Raw genomic sequence first — 20,981 nt, forward strand, 5'->3', positions numbered from 1 at the left:
TGGGCATAAAGGATATGATCACTGGCACACTTTATAGTTTTAAAATCACATTTTCCAATGCCTTTTTGTTTTAAATACACTTGTGAACAGTAACACGCTAAACCATGCTCTGATACCAGCTGTGACAGAACCGACCAATTATACGAAATTAAGTAAGAAAATCATCCACCAAAGCAGACAATTGAGCAAACTTAAGCCCGTATAACCCGGTAGTCCATGAAATCACGAAGGATTTCAAACCAACTCATGTCCCAGCCATGATCGTAATAAGTTTAGCGGCCACCATCACATATTACATAAAAGTTCACAATCTTAGATACATCAAAGTTTAAACATAGTTATTACAAACCAGTTCGAATAAAAGTAGCGGAACTCATTTGTTCAAACCACACACACACTCACGCGGAGTTTAAATATAGTGCCAGCGAATGATCATCTCTAACAAAAGCATCAGATGAGACGTAAGGAATGACCATGCCCATGGTCCTAAGCATCACCCATCGCAGGATAAAGGCAGTTGATACAGTAGCCGTAATACATCTGCCCATCTGCAACAAGTGGGAATAAAACCCTGAGTACGAGAAGGTACTCAGCCAGACTTACCCGACATAACCAAAAATAAATGACACCAAGGATTATGAAGGGCTTTATAGTGGGGTAGCTGACTCATTTGCAAAAAGAAGCATTTTTAGCATTTCAAGAACCTTTCTAAAAGCATTATTGCCAAGTTAATTATTATTAACCTGTCAACTAGATTTGCACCTATACTAGAGTAAACGTGTGATTAAGCAGATAATGATAACCAATGATCATTAAACAACTTCCATACTGTCATATTCATTATAACTGTCCAAGTGTTCCATAGCATTTACTACGATGAAGTAACTCAAGTCAAGTGCTCACTATCCAGGAGCGATGGCGATTCGAATCGATTCCTAACCAGCTGGTGATTTGTTCCTTACACAAACCTCACTCACCCGCTAAAGTGAGATATTGATCATCGAGTCAACTTTCTAGGAATCTCGAGTTTGCTAGGAACCACATGTACCCGGGGGCCGACCGACTGCACTTTGGTCTTATCATCCCGCCCTCGTGTCCTACCACACCTGCTCCGGTACAGTGCGTTGCGGGCAATCTACTCGGTCCGAAAAATCTCCCAGCTTCGCGGTCGGAAGGTACTTTATCCGGCCAGCTAAATGTAAGGCATGCGTTCAACATGACTCGAGGCCCAACAACGGTCGGTCCTTAATCGACACAGACGGAAAGCACTACAGTCCAAAACTCTACAAGTCTCCGTCCGGTCTCAACTTCATTTAACACTTAGTTATACCATGACTTCATAGTCATCCAAGCAGATCTAGGTAACCACCTAGAGCTCGCAGGTGACAGGAAATCACCTGACTTCTACCGGTCTAAGCCAGCTAAGCATTGACTCGACTGCGGAAACCAGGGTAACAAGGATATAGTATGACAAAGGTAAGCAAGGTATAATGCAGCAACGGTTGTAAACAACTCCTGAACGTAATGCATCAATTTAAAGTAAAGTATTTAATTAAATAATTGCAAACCGGGAGAAAAATGCTCCGGGGCTTGCCTCTCTCGAAGGAGCTCGGACGGTGATCGGGGCACTCCGGAAGTTCCTCAACGTCCTCCTTGTCGGCTTCTGGCACTTCCTGCTGCTGCACCTCGAGCTGCTCCTCTGGCTTCTCGGTTATGATGACTAGGTTCTCGGTTTGCGATCCTGTATGATGCAATGCGCGTAAGTGATTATGCAAACGGTGCATCGAAGGAGATAAATGCCATGGGTATGTTGAAATACAAGGTAGTCAACATCATCCAAGAAACTATACTATAAGCACATGTCATCTACTGCATTCTCTTCTACTACTAATATGTTAAGTCAACATATTTTATTAAATACTTCAAAGATACACCAAAGCTTTACTAATTTCTTAATCACACTTAAAGCAACATTTACTTAAACCCTAATTAATAATAGGTTTGAATAGCAACATATATTTCTGATGCTCCTAAAAATCTGAGAAAATTACAGTAGCATAATACTACCCTAAACAGACTACCATAAAAATTTCATGATATTTGGATAAGTAAACTATCCTACACAAAAGTGACAAGCTATAGCATAAAAATGAGCATGAAATTACTTTGTACTATGAAAAGTGTCAAACAACAGAATTAATATTTTTCCTAGGTTTTTCATAGCCTATAATGACTGTACAAAAATTACCACATGCATGTTTTATACAAAGTTTGCTCTCTAGCAAAAATAACAAAAATCAGCCATTAAAGGCACTTGAACTACACCTCAAAATTTTCCCATAGCACATGCATGAAACATATTTTTCCTAGGAAGTACATGATCTAAGAAGATTAAGGAACTTGAAATCATATTTTTCTGCAGACTATAGATTTTTCTACATATTTTTCAAGTTATCAGCAATATCCATGATTAAATAAAATCCTACAGAAAAGTATCCCAAAAATAACATGCAATAATTTTCCCAAGTAGATCTGATGATAAGGAACCTAGCAAAATTTGTTTCAACAAATTTGGAGCAAGTTTCATCACCCAAACAATTTTCAAATCATTTTAGATTTCAAATAATAAAGAATAAAAGGGAAATCTAATCACTTAAATAGTACTGGGCCGGCCCGAAAAGATCCGACGGCCCACGACACAGCGCAGCCCAAGCCTGGCTCCCTCTTCGGCTCAGCGACTGACGCGCGGGACCCGCGTGTCAGCGAGAGGAAACAGGGGACGGAGGGAGACGACGGCGCGGCAGCCGCAAAATTCGCCGACGGCGAGCTCCCCCGATGAACCCGACGGCACCGGCGTGCTCACCTCGGTCTCCCGCACCCATAGCACCCCTAAAGCTAGACTCTAATGGACTCCCTGGATACCGGCCATGGCCCACGGCGGCTCGGCCATGGCGCACGGTGGTGCTCAGGCGAACCCCGACGGTTGGTGGCCATATAAGGCGCGCGCAAGCACAGGGTAAACAAGGCGGACCTTCCTATGCTACGGCTAGTGGCTACGGTGAAGCGGTCAGGCGGGACCGCGTGCGATCACCGACGGCGACCATGGTGGCCATGCCACGGTGGTGCACGGTGGCAATGTCGCTCACCTACAGCTTGGCTGGCTCCGTGAAAGCGCTGACGAGGTCTGAGAGGCGATGGCGGAGCTGCGGGTTGAATGGTGGTGGCTATGGCGCCGCGGCGAGCTCGAGTGAGCTCGGTGGAGCTGATGGCGTCGGCGGTGCGCTGCGGCTGCGAATGGGGAAGGCAAGGAGGGGTGAAAGGGGGTAGAGCGCGTGCGGAGAGCAGCAGGGCGCGCTCCTCTTCAAGCCAGCCAGCGCGCTGCGTGGTCAGGGCGAGCCGAGCGCATGGCGGACACGCGGCGGCCACCACCTGACCTCGGTCGGCCATGGACTGACTGAAACCGGAACACTGTAGCTCGGTTCAGAGAACAACAGGGCTGACTGACAGCGCCAAAAGATGATGCTCGATCTCCTAATCCGTTGATTGTTAGCGAAAGAAATCAAAACGAAAGTTGTACACCTACATGCCAGCTACAAAACTTATGTAAAGATCACTGTCTAATTCGCAAAGGACAGAGAGTAAAATCGTGTCAAAGTCATGTTCAAGAAACTGAAAACTGGAATTTAAACTTAGAAATTTCTAAGTGTTGAAACCAACCCAAATTCTGACTTGTGGGACCATTTTGAGCATGTTGTGCATATTTTCATGACTTGGTCACAAAATACTTTTTGTTCCTCATATAATTTGCTACAACTTTGCTTTAAGTTGCTCAGACATGCAAACATTCTAAGTGGTACTTTTTGAACAGTCAAACCAAAAAGTCCTAGGGTCAAAACAAGTCAAACCATGATTTGAAATCTTAATTGGGCAAAATGATCAACATGAACATTGTTCCTAATGACTTTCTAAGCATAGCTAAGATGTTTAACAATATATTTAGCTACACCATAGATTGGTCATACAAAAATCAAGCACTAAAGGTACTGAAATGATGAAAACACTTGAAATGATACTCTTGTTTCATAATCATGTTTCACATGTTTCAAGTGATATATGCTTATGAATGGATGAATGATGCTCATGATCAGGAAATGCAAGTGCAATTAGGTAAGACTAACACCAGGGGTGTTACACAGGACACGACCGATGCGATCGGGGAGACACGCGCGCAGACACTGTGGACCAACCGCGTGCGTCCACGATTGGGCATGGCCCGTGCGGTCGCAGTGCCATAAATGGCAAGACGACACGAGCCCAACTATGTGCGCGTAGCAGTGGTAGGCATTGGACTAGGCCAGCAGTGGCACGAAGGTGCAGGGGGTGCGGACGCGATGGTGAGGCGACGACACCAGCAGTAGCTACACCACGGCGCGGGGCAGGGGCAGCAGTGCGGCAGGAGCGGCGGGGTAGCCAGTAGCACCGCACGGCTAGGCGAGCAACAACAGCTTATTTGCGCGGCAGCGGCCAATGGCGGCCAGGCCGCAGCCAAGCCACGGCCAGCCAAGGGTGACCCTGGCACACAAATGCGGCCCCGCGTGCGTGGCCCAGCCGGGACGACCACGGCGAGCACAGGCGCATGGTGACCGCGCACACAGACTGAGCAGGTGATGTGCACGAATTTTAAAGCGTCAATAACAACCGAACCTTGGAAGTTCAGACCAAACCACCTTCACTATGCTAAAGTGGGCATATCAGACTACCAGCATGAGCTAAAACATGACACCACTACCTAGCTAAATTGCACGGAATTAATTCGCCAATACAGCGTCGTCACCCTGTTTTCAAACTTGAAAACCTTCTAAGTCTTGAGTTGGATTCAGTTTTAGGTTCCATTTTTAGGCCATTAGAAATACTAGCTAGCAATGCTCTTTTTCTACAGCAAGAATTACATTATCATCTACAAAGTTTGCACTTCAAACTTATTTAGGTGTCACACACATGTTCTATAATACTTTTGCTTAACAAAAATTGATTTTCAACCCTACTTGACATACATGAGCTATTGAATCAACTTTCATTTAACATTTTTATTAGTCATTTTATGTTACAAGAAATTGATCTACACACTTTATCACATAAACATGATGCTCATGACATGATTTAATGGTTTGTTTAGGGTGTAACACCGAGGGTGTTACAAATATTTATCTACCAAATGCACAACACTAAATCAAAGTAGTTAGCATAAAATGAGATCCTAATAGAAATTACTTTGCCTAACACAATTTGGGTAAGCCTCCTACTCAATTCTAGTAGCAAGATGATCCTAGTCCACTAATTGTCACTCAACTACCAAAACAAAACTGGGGCATTCAACAACTTTAAATAAAAAACTTATCAACTACAAAGTTGTATATCGCGTCGACCACGACAACTAGGTATTGATCATGGCCAAAATTGAATGTCAAAGTTCAAGAATTTCTAACACATATTTGGAATTCTAAATAAAATGTGGATGACTTATATTAAAAACCTATCAAATAAAAATCTTTCAACTACAAAGTTGTACATCGCATTGAGAACTAAAACTGTTACGTAGACCATGTCAACATCCGAGATTATTAAAAAATTAAAAAATTAAATTTCAAATTATAGAAAATTAAAACAAGATTTGGGACTCTAAATAGCTTTAAATCAGAAACTTGTTAACTACAAAGCTATAAATCAGGCCAATCTCTAATTTTTTATGTAATGTTTATCTTTACTCGACCTTATATGAAAATGTATTTCTATAGACAATGAGCCTCTTAAGTGTGCCATCTCTGTTAATCGATTTTTAATGACAACATCTTAGAATGTTCGTCTTTATTAATAACCAATTCAGAGGCAGACATCTTAAAATAGTCTAATAATAAAAATGGTTTTCTTAAGATGTCCATCTCCGAAAATGATTAACTGAGGTAAACATGTTGATTCAATGTTGAGCTCGTTGAAGAGCGGGTATGTGGTTGACCTATAAAAAAGCATGTAATCACAAATAAACAGACATGAGGGTGTGGGTGTGTGTCGTCTCCTAAAATCTTCGTCTCAATTAATAAGATCCCCACCTTAATTAATTAGAGGCCTATCTCCTAAAATTCTTTTATAGTAGTGGTTCAATGTTGGGCTTGTTGAAAAGCCAGCTCCCAGTGAACCAAACTTTGGTCAGGAGCATATATGTCAGTGTGAGTGTCAGCATAGCATGGTAATAACTTCTTGTGTAAGCTCACCGTGATAATAATAGGGTGTTTGGATCCAGTTACTAAAATTTAGGATGTGTGTCGAAAGGATGTTGCATGGGGTGTTCGGATACTAATAAAAAATAAATTACATAATCCGTCAGTACTCCACGAGACGATTTTTTAAGCCTAATTAATCCGTCATTAGCACATGTTTACTTTAGCAAAACATTATCAAATCATGGACTAATTAGGCTCAAAAGATTCGTCTCGCAAATTAGTCGCAAACTATGTAATTAGTTTCATAATTAGCCTATATTTAATACTCCATGCATGTGTTAAATATCCGATGAAACAACGACTAAAATTTAGAAGGTGCAACCAAACACCTCTAAATAAGATGCCTCCAGAACTCATCAAGAATTACTTCTAGCTGCCTCCGTGCTGCGCGCCCCAAACCAGACATTTTAAAAGGCTACCACTGGCATTACCATGAGACCATGACCACTCTTTTCCCCTTACCTACTGCAAGCAAGAAACGGTGGATCATTAGAATCTACCACCTCCAGCAGACTTCTCATATTTCAGATTGCACAATACCTCATTCTCCCCATCTGTGTAAACATTTGCTTCTGCTTTTAACAACTATTTTTTTTTGAAGGGCAGCAAGATCATTGCTGCAAAGTTTATTACAAGAAAAGGAATTGGGGTCCATCTTTGGAAAAAAAAAGAGGACCCAAAAACTGAGCAACTGCACGGTTCCAAAAGTGAAACCGGCCTGAACTGCAACAAAAAGAACTACATACAGATACAGCTGACAAAACCAAAACACAACTACGAGAATTGCTGGCAACAAAAAAAATCACCAGCAACTACAACCATCAACACCTCTTGCGAAACTACCACAGATCGATGATGTGCTCTGGATTTGACAAATAGACAGAAACTGGAGATACAAACCTGGTGCATTACCTCCATAGCATCTTGAAAGTTCATTACCAATGTGTCACTGGATTCATCTGCTGCTGAGCTCAGGAGAATATAATTCACAAGGAAAATCCCAGTAAATATAAATAATATAGAGAAAAGGTGGTCGTGGAACAGGGAACCAAGGGTATGGACTGAAGATCTTCTCTGGACCTGCACATATGATATCTGAATCAGTATACAACAAACCAAAGAAAATCAAATAAGCAGAGAAAAGAAAAGAATGATTTGCTTAGTGAAATGGAAGAGAAAGGACAAAAGTACATTCCAACCAGCTTCGTGGTTAGAGTGGAAAACCCTGGGGTCTGGGGATCACTGAAACCCCTGTGCCGGTCCGCGTTCCAAGCCTGGTACCTTTCCTCAAGGATATGCCCAGGAGGTGTCTCTCCCCAAGATCTATTTTTTTTAAAGTACATTCCAACCACTTGACATGTATCTTTTTTTTTTTTCAAACGGTCGGCAGGAGATCTGCCGAACTTGTATTGATATAGAAGGATCACTTGACATGTATCATGAATTACCATAACTAAAAACACTAACAACCTTAACACCATTTATTTCTTGATGAAGATCGATTCATAAGTAATGGATCATAACAGGCAATACAGAGGTTTCATAAAAAAAACAGGCAATACAGAGGACTTGTTTCTTATTATGAGAACTCTGACAACACGAAAGAAAACAAAAGGCTCCACCTAGTGACATAGGCTGCTTCAAATAGGAAAGCAGCACAACCAAACACCAGTAACCTATTCATGAATCATGACAGAGCACTTTCTTACTCTGTTTTCATTACATTTGAAAGGCCAACTCAAACATGAAGCAGCACAACCAAACACACTGAACGTGGGCACTAATCTGTACCTGAACTCTAATCTGGACACAAAAGATTATTTGCTGACAACATTCAGCACCCCCATGGCCAGCCACATTTTCCCAGACATCACTTTTCATTACATTCAGCACCCTGAGGCTTATTGTTGTTGGATCACTTTCAACGTGCAAGACAAATTCATTCAGGATTGATAAGAAAACTTAATGGGAGATAAGTTTGGCAAAGCTAAGTGCTTGTACATGCCATCTGAAAACTTTACCTAAGCATTAGCAAGAGGCTTTAGAAGTTAGAACTTACCTGAACAAATGCTGAATGAGTATAAAAGTTGTGTACTATTATATTTGTGCCAAGAAGAGCCATCAATGAGTAAGCGCTTTCACCACTCAACTTGGGGAACATCACATTCTTATTGACTGGGGTATGGGGGTGACTGATCAATAAACCAAGCACAAAACAAAGAAGTGTAAATCCAGCTATGCAGGCATTAAATATCCCAGCCACCTTCTTATCCTATAATGAGCACGAGTAAGAAACTAGAATTACATAAGGTCTTAGACTTAAGAAGATAATCTTTTTATGATGGGGTTATTTGGGGATTTATAGATTTACCAAACGAGAGAGCGTGTATGGTAGTAAACTAACTACAACACTTGCAAAACATATGGCTGTGATAAGATCGTCGTGTTCAAACACAATGTTGAACCCCACTGCCATGCCTGCAATCTAAAGTAGCCAAATGTTAAGTGTTTAAAAGACGAGAACTATGATGTGCTCTGGTAAGGAGTAACAAGTACTCATAAACTAAATGCATGCATAGCATGATCACATAAACATCCCAGAATGAAGCACAGCAGAGCGAGAAATCTAAAGTTTGTAGGCGTACCATTGTCAATTCAGAGGTCAACAAGGATAGCCATGCCTGAAGACCGAGAACAACACATATCACCTGACTGTATTCCTGGCAGCAGATCTATCAGTCATGTAGAAGTACAGAAAGTAAGGTTAATATCTCCCAAAGCCTATGCAGGAAATAGTTTAATATGATTTAGAATGAAAGGAGCATTTACTTGATAGAACTTAACCCCAAGCTATAAAGTTTATCGTTGACAGTTCTCCTTGTTTCTTATCTACACCTAATATGTAATATTAAAAGAAGGAATTTTCTTTCTCCAAATTTTCATCCATCACTTGGTCCCCCAGTATGTCTATCCCTCCACTCCCCGACCATAAGAGTCCTGGTCGGTTTCCCTAAGAGTAGGAGTACGTGACGAATTAGAGATAAGAATCCTAATTGGTTTACTATCTCGTTCGTGACCTGAACTCACGACCTGTGTTCATATGAGTCAAAATAGCGCGCGTCTAGCCACAGTAGAGTCTGATTCCAAGACGTATTGGAACGGATGACACAACGCAAAAGCATGTTTGCTAGTTGAAAGAAAAGTCAGAGATTAAAAATGATAACTTGGTTTCCTGTGATATATACTCTCATTGTATCCATGAAACTGAGGTTATTGTGAGTAAATACTGTATTTTTGAAAGTCCTCACCAGTGCTCGAGGAGTTATGGACTGTGTCCAACGGAACTTGCCTTCCTGATCCGAACCCTAGCCGCCGCGCCCTCTCCCTCCCCTCCAATCTCCAGTCGCGCCGCCGCCAGAGCGGTCCGCCGGCAGGGCCGCGCGGCCGGCCGGGATGGCGGCGGCGTGGCCCTCTCAGCCGGTTGTGTGGCGGCGCTGGACGACGCGGCTAGGTGGGGCGACTCGCCCGAGCCGCGTGGGGCTCGGCGAGGTCGCCGACCACGACCGCGGCGGGCGCAGGGCGGTGCGGCGGTGGCGGACTTCTCCGTCATCGGTGTGCAGTCGCCGTGGCAGCGGACGGGCGGATTTGGGCCCTGCGGGCCTGGATCTGGCGTCCTCGGTCTGGGCTGGTGCTGTCCCTCTGCCGGCAGTACCCTGCTCTGTGTGGTGGTGGATCGTCGGCGGCGGCCGACGTGCCGTTCGTCTGGCGGCGGTGGCGGCGGGTCAGGATTGGGCCCCCTGGGTCTGGATCTGATCCACGGTCAGCGCCGGGGATGCCCGCCTTCTGAGCGTCTCTGATGGTGACCTTCCGGTGAAGGCGGTCTTCCACGTTGGCTGGGCGCAGTGTCGACGGTGGTGGCGGCGGCTTGGGCGAAATCCTTGCCTGGCGTGTTACGCCGGGCCGGCGGCGGTGGAACTTCTGTGCCACGCACCTTGTTGAAGGCGCCGCTGAAGCCGTTGGTCAGTCCGTCCCTTGCTGCATCCGCGGGCGTTCAATAACTGGGTGAAAACCTAGCCTGGTTTCTCCGGGCCGGCGGCGATGGCGCAGGCGCGTCGTCGAAGTTCTTGATCGCCAAGGCCGGGCAGTTTTCCCGTGTGGTTACCCTGTTCGGTGTTCAACTCAAGGCGGAGGCGGCATTCGTTGGCGTAACAGCTCGGCGTTTGGTGGTTTACACCAAGTGCTTCGTGCTGTTGCCAAGGAAGAAGCATCCAGTCTTCAATGGTGGTCGGTGTTCAACGTTTTCAGTACCTTTATTAGGTCTGACAAACGTGTTTGGCGGCTTCGTTTTGACGTTGGTGATCTTATTCTGTGGAATTGACATCACGGTGGAAGTCAGAGGTCATGTAGGACTACTTGAGCTCCTTGTTGGGGATGTATTTTCTTCGGTCAATTTCTTTCTTTAATTTTTGATGCTATAATAATTTGGTCTGATTCTACCCACGGGTAGATGAAGCCGGATAGTTTCTATCCTTTATCTAAAAAAAAGCAACCCAGAAATAATGTTAACAATAACAAGTAATAATACAGGCACACAGCACAAAGTAACTAATTTAGTTACATTGCGTTTCAGTGTTTCATTCAGAAAGTGGTACACTTGTTTTTCAGGCTGTGAGACCTCTTTAGATTGCATCTAACAGCAGTGATACAAGCATCCAGGACTTGAGAATCCAAGCCCATCCTTGTCTACTCGAAGATAATTACCAGGCCCAAGGTGAGAAGCCAAATCATTGTTACGAATTGCATAAGAAACGTTAACATTTTCGAGGTTATGCTAAGTTAGTAAGCTCTAGAATATCAGTTAAAATTAGTGAGATCTCTGCACGGTGGTTGTAGTGACTGGCAAGAGTTCTACAAATTGTCTCTGAAGCAAGAACGATAAAGTGCTCGTACCTTGGCAAGGTTCTTCCCAGTGACCATGCCGATACAAGTTGACAGATATTGACACAAAATGGCTGAGAAATTGAAGAGCAGCACCAGTAGCACAAGATCATAGCCGAACCGAGATCCAACATCCACTGCTACCAACCACTTTCCAAGGTCAATATATGCCATCGAAATTACGAGTGTTGGTCCAAGGGTTCGGAAAAGGTTATGCTGAGCATCGCCAGCGGCCAGAGATTCTATACTCTGCACACAATTCATGGTGCAGAACGCTAATCAGCAAAATTTCAGTATGGAATATGGACCCAGACCACTAAGCCTAATAGCCAACAGTTGATCAAACTCAGGCCCTCTTGACTCTCTCTTTATGATCCTAGTAGTCGACTACCAATCTTCAGAGAAGACGACCATCCACAGCACTGTAAAAACCCAGGGCATGCCACTAGTGATGGGGCGTCTTCCGCCCAACCACAGCCTTTAACTTGCTTCAGAAAGATTTACACCACATAATTCTTGCAAGGATGTGGACTACTATCATACTATGGCTGAGAGGATAACATGTCTTTCCTTACGGAAATGGTGAGAGCACTGATGGGGTGTCTTCCTCCCAACCAAAATCTCCAATATATATCTTCAAGAGGGGCCACAGCTTAGGTTTCTGTACCACAATTTTCAGATCTTGCGCCCATGGAGGCAATAAACCTTAACAGCTAACACCGAGCCACCTGCAACGTGATCAAAGCACAATATAGAGCCGAAGCAATCGAAAAAGAAACACGCATCAAGGCAGCGAGTAGTCAGACTAAGAATCCTCTTCCCAACAAAGTGTAGTAATAAAACCAAAAAGAACTAATATATAAAAAATGAATAATGGCTCTGAAAGAGACAAATCCCTTTTCGGCTGTTACCTTTTATTCCAGGATTCTTTTCTAGAAATGCTATACAACACACATGTGTTTTAGCACAAAAAAAAAACATATATATATTTTTTATCTCTCTCCCTCTCTCCTTCTCACCGGTGACCACCGGCGCCGGCGACGGCGACCGGCGAGCTCGCCCCGGCGCTCGCGCCCGCGCCCGGCGTGCCTCCCCACGCCCGCGCCGGCCATGGCAGTGGCGGTGGCGGCGGCGGCGGCGCCCGCGCCCGCCATGGCAGTGCTGGCGGCGGCGGCGACGGCGAATCTGTGATTTATCCTTCCGTAGAAAAAAAATTGTGATATATGATCTGTGGAGGCTGGAGGCTAGAGATAGAAGAAGGGTAAAAACTGTTGGATCTTAATCCTATGGTGCAAAAAATTCATGTGTTTAAACTACATAAAACACGTAGTTATGCAGTAGACATACTTCTTTTTCCTATTTCGCTTGGGATTCCCCTGCTACGAGAGCTCTACACAAGGAACGAGGTAAGACCGAGAAATGCGCTGTGCAAACAAAGTTGAGAGCCCTGCTGAAAAGTTTTGGGGATCTTTCTACGGTGCCTTCTCCTTCTCGGCTAATGGGAGAGAAGAACTCAAGAAGACAACTGACCCCTCTCCTCTTATTTGCCCCTGTTCGGCTGGGGCTGAAATGATCGTATACGATCGTGGATTATTACTGTTGGCTGGTTTGGTGTGAGAGAAAAATATTGTTCTGGCTGAAAATTTATGATCGTTTACGACCAAGCGAACAGGCTGTATCATCGTTGGGTTGGCGGCGAGCAGGGATGGGCCGACGCGTCGCAGAGGCTGTACGGGACCGAGATGGAGGCCCCACTTCACACTCACATCACCCGCGTGCACGTTTATATGCACGTAAAGAAGAGATTGGAAGGCCTTCGGTGCGCGGAAATGCGCAGTATCACCGAATACGCACGCTACCCTCTATTTTCTGAAAAAATCCAGAAAATAGAGGGTGATGTGAGTTGTATAGCATTTCTAGAACTAGGATTCAAACTGGTGTCACTTTTTTTTCTGGATTTTTCCCAATTGCAAAGAGCTATCTCCCAATTGGATTCAAATTGCTATTCCCAATTGCAAAGAGCTATCTCCAAATGAACCAAGGAGATTATGGGTATGAGCATTCATCGCAGAGCCAGTATAATTGGGAATAGCAGATTCAGAAGATCTAGGAGGTTGCCATGGGTCCAGTGGAGTGCTAGAGTATGGATTTCGACTTGCATTTATCCCTTGCAAATAGTTTGCTAGCTGATACCCATGAATGGTAGCCGGCTGATAAAACTGGTTACTGGAGTAAGATGGAGTATGAAAATTTGAATATAATTTAGCATTTTGCTCAAGGAAGGTTCTGCCTGAACTTGGAATATCTCTATTTGGTAAATGCATGCTTTGAGACCATGTTGGTGGATCCATGGTACGCATCTGCAGACCGATACCCATGTCTTGATTAGAGATATCTTTATCATGAGAATCCCATGTGTTCAATACAGTAGCTGACCCTTGCATTACATCTCTCATCGTTGAGTTACTGGAAGCTTCAATTGATAGGCTATCTTTCCTCACAGCAGAACCAGCTGCTCTCAAGTCCAGTCCAATCAAATAGTTCAACCTTTTAGTGTTGGCCTCTTGTGTAAGTTTACCATGATAATCAAAAAGTTGCCCCCAGAACTCATCAAGAATTGCTGCTAACTGTCTCCTTGCTGCACGGCCCAAACCAGACTGTTTTGAGATGAAACCACTGACATTACCAGCATCAGTATCATCTCCCCTGCTCAACATAAGAGATGGTGGACCACCAGAAGGGAAAGAAGGTACCTTACCCCCATAGGACTTGTCAAATTCCAAATCACGTGACACCTCAGAATTTTTCTGTGTGCCAACATCTGGTTCCACTTGAACAATCTTCTCAGTCGCGCTCTTCACTTTGATGTTCTCTGCAGTACTTTGTTCTACTATGGTGTCAGTACAAACCTTTGACATTGGCTCTGTCCAGTCAACCTCAACAAATTTTGGCTCATCGCGGAATGCAGACAGTGAGAGGCGAGCTTCAGGATCAACTGCCCTATGAGATGTTGGTTCTTGAGCATCATGATCAGACTCTGTACTGTGCGTACCAGTGGCTGATGAGCTGATGCCAGCCCGAGTCATTGACGCAGACGTAGGCTTTGGCGAGCTGCCATATGTGGCGCTCCACGCCTGTGTGGGCAGGGGTATACACCTTGCTCACCGCGCCATGCCGCTGGCCTTTTGGGTTGGGCAGGCTAAGCTCGATGGCGAGGGGCTTCAGCGTGCCATCGTCTTTCAGGAACAGCAGCGTCCTGGTGGCGTAGATGAAGTTGCCCTCCAGCTTGTTGATCCGATCCAGGTACGGCATGAAGTGGTCGTGGTGGTCTAGGATGAAGAGCCTGTTCTTGCTCAGTGCCTGCACATAATGGGGTTTGTGATCACATCAGAGTTAATAAATCCACGGTTCCTGCCACAGAATGAATGTTTCAGTTATATATATATATATGCATGCAAATGGTGTTCAGTTGTTCAGTAGCATACATTGTGCACTGTCAGGCCTTCCAGGTTGTGCTGGATGTGAGCCTCAGTTATCTTGCTAGTATGGTCACCATACACTCTTGGATCCAGGGTACTTGTAGCAGGGAACGTCTGCCATCATGAAAGACAACTCTTAATGTTAAAAAAAATTAATTACTATTTACTATAGGAGAAGAAGAGGCGTCTGAATCTGATACAAGGGTCGAACCTCCAGGCGTCTGATAACCACTGGGTTCACGCCTGCAAGCATTTCCCGCGCAAACTCCTCATCAGTCCTCCAGCCAAACTTATCTTGTGGAGCCTTGTTTCGCGCGTCTAGTAGTACCAAGAAACCATGCAAGATTTAGTCACAATCATGGAAATACTAGCTACCAGATCGACACAAAATTGACCAAAAAAATTCAAATAACCTGATTCGATGACATGTGGAAGGGGCATCTTCAGGGGGTCGTCGTGGCCACCAACCGGCAGAAGGCTTCTAAGGAACTCACTGGGGATCTTCTTCCTGATCTCGGCCAGTATCGGGTGATTCGGCGCTTCCGGGCCAAGTTCATAGAGCCTCAGGATGTCTTCAAACGAATCGAACTCCTCCGGTACGCCGCCGATGTCGACTTTTGTATTTATCAGCGGAAGAACAGCCTCGACTATCGCCTTCAGAGCGTACCCACGGAAGTCGTCCATCTTGAGATGCCCAAAGCGTTCGTCACGAGGGACGTAGATGTCCAGGGCCTAGGATCTGCAGGAGATTAAGCCTGCTCTCTGACTTCGGGTCTGAATTAACAGAGGATCGATCTTAATTAGCCAAGTGCTGGATTGGATGCATGGTTTTCAATAGTTTTAGATAGATGGGTGAAGAACACAATGCGGTGTCCGGCCGGCTTGAACTCACCGGTTTTGGTTGGGGCCCCGGCCGGTTCTGCCACGCCGGGGATATGGGTGATCTGCGGTGCCACCAAGGACCGGACGTGCCTGGTCTTTGCCCTTGTCTGGGTCACCAAGGTCGTTGTAGTAGTAGTAGCGGTAGACACGGTCGTGCTCCTTGTATGGCCCAGGGTTATCGTCGCCTCGGAGAAGCTTGAGTTCATCTTGCCGGTAAGGCACCAACGGGGCAGGCATTTTGCTGGGCACATATGTCTGCAATATATATAATCAGATATGTTAAGCAGCACCAGCAGGATGATGCTACAACAGCACGCAGAAATGGGAATGAGAAAAGAGGGGAGAAGGGAATAGGGATCCGCTAGCTACTGACGTCGTTGGCAAAGAAGATGCGGTCTTGGGTGTAGCGCTGGTGGTTGTAGACCCAGGAGTTGGCGACGAAGACGACGGTGCCCTTGCCGGGGACGCCCTCGAGGGCGAGCGTCTTGAGGAACACCTCCTCGGTCTGGTGGTTCCTGACGATGACGGCGCCGGCGATGCCCTGCGACTCGTCCCACTCGAAGTTCACCCGGAACACCGTCTCCCCGTCCGTCTTGGACTTGAGCGACACCACCGCCTCCTCCAGGTGCGCCGGCTTCCCGACTCTCCCCTTGCCCCCATTGCCTGCGTGCGTTTCGAAACGAAAACTGCTTGTTAAATAAATGCGGGCAGGGCATATACTATACGCGATAGGGCGGCCGGCGTGGGACGAGGAGGAGGAGCTTGTATTACGGCGGTCGGCCTTGGTGGCGCTGACAAGCTGGAACGCGAGCCCGGAGTCCTGGCCTAGGATCTGGTGGATGCCGTCGAGGAGCCACGCCTGGAAGTGGCCCAAGATGAGCGCGTCCTTCTTCACCAGCACCACGGTGCCGCGGATCCGGCCCTCGTTCCACGCCGCCTTGTTCTTCCCCGTCAGCCGGTCGGCGAACGCGTGAAGCAGCATCCTCGCGTCACTCGGTGAGGGCAGCAAGGACACCGTGCGTAGGACTAGGAGTGGCCTCGCCTCGCCTGCTTGTGCTGTGTGTCTACTGTACGAGGACTGGACACGAGCTGGGAGCCTGGGACAGTGGGGGCTTTATTATAGGCCGCTGCTGCGGACTAGCCACGGTCGCGTGCGGCACGTTGTGGTACCAGGGACTCGCCGAGCCATGCATGCATAGCCACTCACTCGCCGAGCCCAGCCAGACAGCCAAGCTCTGGGTGTCCGTATGTGCATTTTCGGCCGGCGAGGCGAATGTGGAACACGGAGGCGCTCAGTTGGGTCGCGCTTCGTTCTCACCCGTACGCATTTGAGTTCTGGGTTCTCTGGATTTCGAGCGGTCCTGGCAGAGCCTAGCCTAGCTTTGAAGACGTGCAAAGAACGGATGACGCATCCATAGGATCCCCATGCACCATGCTGATCACATTTTTTTTTCGCGAACATACAATATACTTAATTATACTTTATTTCATTAAGAGGTTAGAAGTGTTGAGAACAGACATGGGCGCCGGAGGGATGCGAGAAGCAAGGCACAGACGGCTGCCATCTAAACAGTCTCCAGAGCTTAGCAGACATGTTTCCGGAAGAGAAGAATAAAATGAAAACAAAAAGTTAGAACCATATTTTATAACGTGGGAACGTTAAATATATATTTTCGAATCGAGAACGTGAATGTTCCTCAAACAATATCCCAGAACGAGAAACATGATCATGCACATTTTACGTTTTCGGCTGATAATTAGCTTAAGAGCGGCTACCAAGATTACATTGTACACTATTACACGGTTCAGTTTATAGAACGACGCCAGCCTACCATGCCGATCACGTTTCAGTGCCCCTGATGACGCATTCAATTAGAAGGTAGATGCATGGCAAGTAAACACAAGAGATTTGCTAATCTATCTACTCTACGCAGTCCGGGACAACAACTTGTCACGGCCGTTCATAAGAGAGTGTGACGTACGACGCAAAGAATTTTCACAGGGGTCCATGTTTTTTTAAGGTGGTTGCGATTTCCAACCTAAAATTCCAACAGATCACTACAGGAACTGCTGGCTTCCCCGAGTGCCCGTTGCACTCGGGGAAGGCCCAGTTGCACTCGGGGAAGCCTTCCCCGAGTGCAACACTCGGGGAAGAGCCTCCGGCTAATCCTCTCACGGGAAAGTCGTCTTCCCCGAGTGTCAAAAATCGTGCACTCGGGGAAGGCTTTACCGAGTGCCGTGCTGGCACTCGGGGAAGACTTGACGCCGTTGGCCGATGGCCGACGTCGTTTTTTTTTTATTTTCTTCCCCGAGTGCAACACTCGGGAAAGATTTTTAAATTTTTTTTTTAAATACTCTTCCCCGAGTGCCACAGTTCAGGCACTCGGGGAAGAAATTTATTTTTTTAAAAAAAAATCCCTCTTCCCCGAGTGCCACAGCACAGGCACTCGGGGAAGCCACCTCTAAAATTCTTTTTTTTTTGTTTTTTGCTTTTCCATGTAAACAACAAAGCATATATATATATCACAAACCACAAATCAACACCAATATGTCACAAACCACATTTATATATCACAAACGACCAAATTTGTCCAAAATCAACAATATATTACAAACCACACGTTCAAAAGTACACACTATTACAAGTTCAATACAAAAAAACGACTCCGAAGGCGGCTCACGGCGACTGTGAGGGGTGGGACGCCCCAGCGTGCAATCCCGGCGACGGTCCAGGTGGGGATGGCCCGACGTGCGATGCCGGCGACCCTCCGACATGGTTCGACGCCGCCCCCAATTGATGCTGCAAAAAAGAGAAGAGATTGCACGTGAGTGACAAGATAAAAATGTAAGAAAAGTTAAAAATTTCGGCAGCACCTCCCCTGCACGGGGAGGTTTCCAAAACCTGCAAGAAAAACGTCGGCATGAAGGCCGACAACCACATTTCCGGCACGAAGGCCGACACATCAACAAATCCGGCACGAAGGCCGACACATCAACAAATCCGGCACGTCGACACGAAGGTCCATCTCTTGTTGTACATATAAGCCGCAGAATTATAAGCTGCACAAGAATTATAAGCTACAGATTTCAACGGTTCCTAACTAAAATAGTCAAAACACAAGCATTTGTCACAACTAAAATAAGCTAGCTGCAGAATTATAAGCTGCACAAGAATTATAAGCTGCAGATTTTTTCAACGGTTCCTAACTAAAATAATCAAGACAAAAGCATTTGTCATACCAAGCACTGTTGTGTCTCTGCAGAATTTCTTGAACCTCCTCTATTTTGAGCTGGATCATCACAACTCATGCGCGATTGTTGGCCTCTGCGTCTCTTTTCCTTGTACTCATCAGAAGTCCAGCCTATATATTAAAAATACCTGCTGGTATTATTTGCTTATTTTCAAAGCCAGCCCAGTGTAGATTAGAAGGAGAATATAGGCAGACTGGGTTTCTTTAAAGATCACCTATAGAAGTAAGATGCAATACTTGCGATAACAATATAAGATGCTTCAGCTACCTACTTACTCGTGATGTTCTCGGTTGGCAGCAGTGGTGCTCTAACTTCTACAGCCACAGGCTAGCTTCCATCTTAAGCTTGCTGGCACTAATTTCAACCTTGATCCTATCTGCGGATACAGGCTTCTTGGTCTCATGTGTCAAATTTTCACATACATTTTGGTAAAAATTCATTTATCAACTCAGAATATAATTGTAAAATTTATGACTCAATTTGATATATAAGCAATAAAAATATGAGAATTATTCAATTTAAAGATTAAGCTGTAAAATTGCATGAACTACAATGTAAATTGTAACCGCCCACATATGGCCCAACCTTTTTTTTCTTCCCGTTGCAACGCACGGGCATGTTTGCTAGTTAAAGATTAAGTTGTAAAATTGCATGAACTACAATTAAATTGTATACCCTAAAAAAGATAAATGTAAACTGTAAACACATGTCAAACATATATGAATGTGTGATGTAAAGAAAAAAAATCTAAACAGGATGAAAAGAAACGTATACGGACTAAATGCTAACTAATTCTAGTTGCAGGATACTTTGATCTCAACTGACAGTAAGGACCGGTAGTCAAGATCTAAAGGAGAAGGACAGAGGACGGTGCAGATGGAGAAGCTTGCCGGTCACTGCGACATGGAGCTCATGAAGATGGACATGTTCAGACCCGAAGAGACCTTCAGGCAGCAGGAACCACACCACTCGAACGCAAGACACCTGAATTCAGGAATCTAGCTGCCATTCTTCTGCGCAACAGATCAATGAGTTGCGCTGACTGTACCACATCTAGAAGCAGCTGGTGGGCGGCCTGTCCAGGCCGTCATCGAAGGCTCGGAGCTCAGCAGCCGGCATCAGGTCGGCCGCATGCAGGTGAATGTGCAGGCGCCGGTCGTTTCATGCCCACGACAGACTAGATGAGTTCCTCTATACTATACACATGGGTGGATTGCAGGGTACCTGTAGATCCGCCACTGGCCACTGACCGCTTGAGCAGGACCCGCCGCAGGAGCCGCTGCCGACCGCGCAGGAGACACCGCCCGCCCCGCATGAGCCACTGTCCGCCCGCGCAGGAGGCGGCGCCCGGCCACCGACCGCTCAGGAACCGCCGCCCGCCCGCGTAGGAGCCGCCGCAGGAGACTCGATTTGGGAGGCAGACGGGGAGGGGGCAACTGGATAGGGTTGCTCGGCTGGGCACCAGGCGTGTGGATGGTTAAAAGGCCAGTGTTGGGGGGGCGCGCGGCGGCGGGTGCTGCGGGGGCGCGCGGCGCGGGGGGCGAGCTGCGGCGGTGGCGGGGGCTGCGGGGGCGCGGTGGCGCTGGGCCGGCGAGCGGCGTGGTGGTGGCGCGGGCGCAGCGAGCGGCAGCGGCGGAGGGGGCTGGCGGCGGCGGGGTAGCGCATACGGGCGGGCGGGCTGGCGGGCGGCGTGCGGGTGTGGGGTGGCCGGGTGGGTGGCCGGTTAGGTTTAGATAAGGCCTGCTGGTTTTTTTTAGTCTTCCCCGAGTGTTCTGTCCTGGCACTCGGAAAATGGCCTCTTCCCCGAGTGTCAGGGAAGGCACTCGGGGAAGAAATTTTGTTTTTTTTGTTTTTCTGCCTAATTTTTTTTGTGAGGCATTTCCACATTATTTAAAACTCTCTGTTCAAATTTAGGACAATTTTAACTTTTTTTTGTTATATTTCGTTAGTTTTTTTCGTTTCGTTGAATTTTTTTGCAAACTTCGAATTTGAACTGCAGGTGTATGTAATAATAGAATTTGGTGATTCAAAAAATAATATTAATGATATTTGGGGTATGTTGAGGCCTTATTCAGGAACTCGCATGAAATGTCGAGCATCTTGTTGACGTAACATGATGAACAACTTGCGGGAAAAGTGTATTTAAATTATA

At 46.1% G+C, this 20,981-nt stretch overlaps 1 protein-coding gene, 1 long non-coding RNA gene and 1 pseudogene across 2 annotated transcripts; all 3 read right to left on the bottom strand.

Annotated features, from left to right (window-relative positions):
- Positions 1 to 7,052: 7,052 nt before the first annotated feature.
- LOC136451808 (protein ETHYLENE-INSENSITIVE 2-like) lies at positions 7,053 to 12,370 on the bottom strand. Its single transcript, XM_066452490.1, has 7 exons — positions 12,236 to 12,370; positions 11,229 to 11,465; positions 8,924 to 9,010; positions 8,650 to 8,763; positions 8,338 to 8,550; positions 7,179 to 7,373; positions 7,053 to 7,064 (listed from the first exon to the last, which is right to left on the bottom strand). Exons 1-7 carry the CDS (start codon positions 12,368 to 12,370, stop codon positions 7,053 to 7,055), a joined length of 993 nt encoding a protein of 330 aa, XP_066308587.1.
- Positions 12,371 to 13,285: 915 nt separating this feature from the next.
- Positions 13,286 to 16,559, bottom strand: LOC136451814 (probable linoleate 9S-lipoxygenase 4; annotated as a pseudogene).
- Positions 16,560 to 18,133: 1,574 nt separating this feature from the next.
- On the bottom strand, positions 18,134 to 20,528 carry LOC136472284 (uncharacterized). The gene is made up of 3 exons (XR_010762309.1): positions 19,105 to 20,528; positions 18,818 to 18,939; positions 18,134 to 18,377 (listed from the first exon to the last, which is right to left on the bottom strand). It is a non-coding gene; the product is annotated as an uncharacterized lncRNA (long non-coding RNA).
- Between the last annotated feature and the right edge of the window lie 453 nt (positions 20,529 to 20,981).

The sequence above is a fragment of the Miscanthus floridulus genome, chromosome 1 (genome assembly GCF_019320115.1).
Source record: "Miscanthus floridulus cultivar M001 chromosome 1, ASM1932011v1, whole genome shotgun sequence".
NCBI classification, from domain to species: Eukaryota; Viridiplantae; Streptophyta; class Magnoliopsida; order Poales; family Poaceae; genus Miscanthus; species Miscanthus floridulus.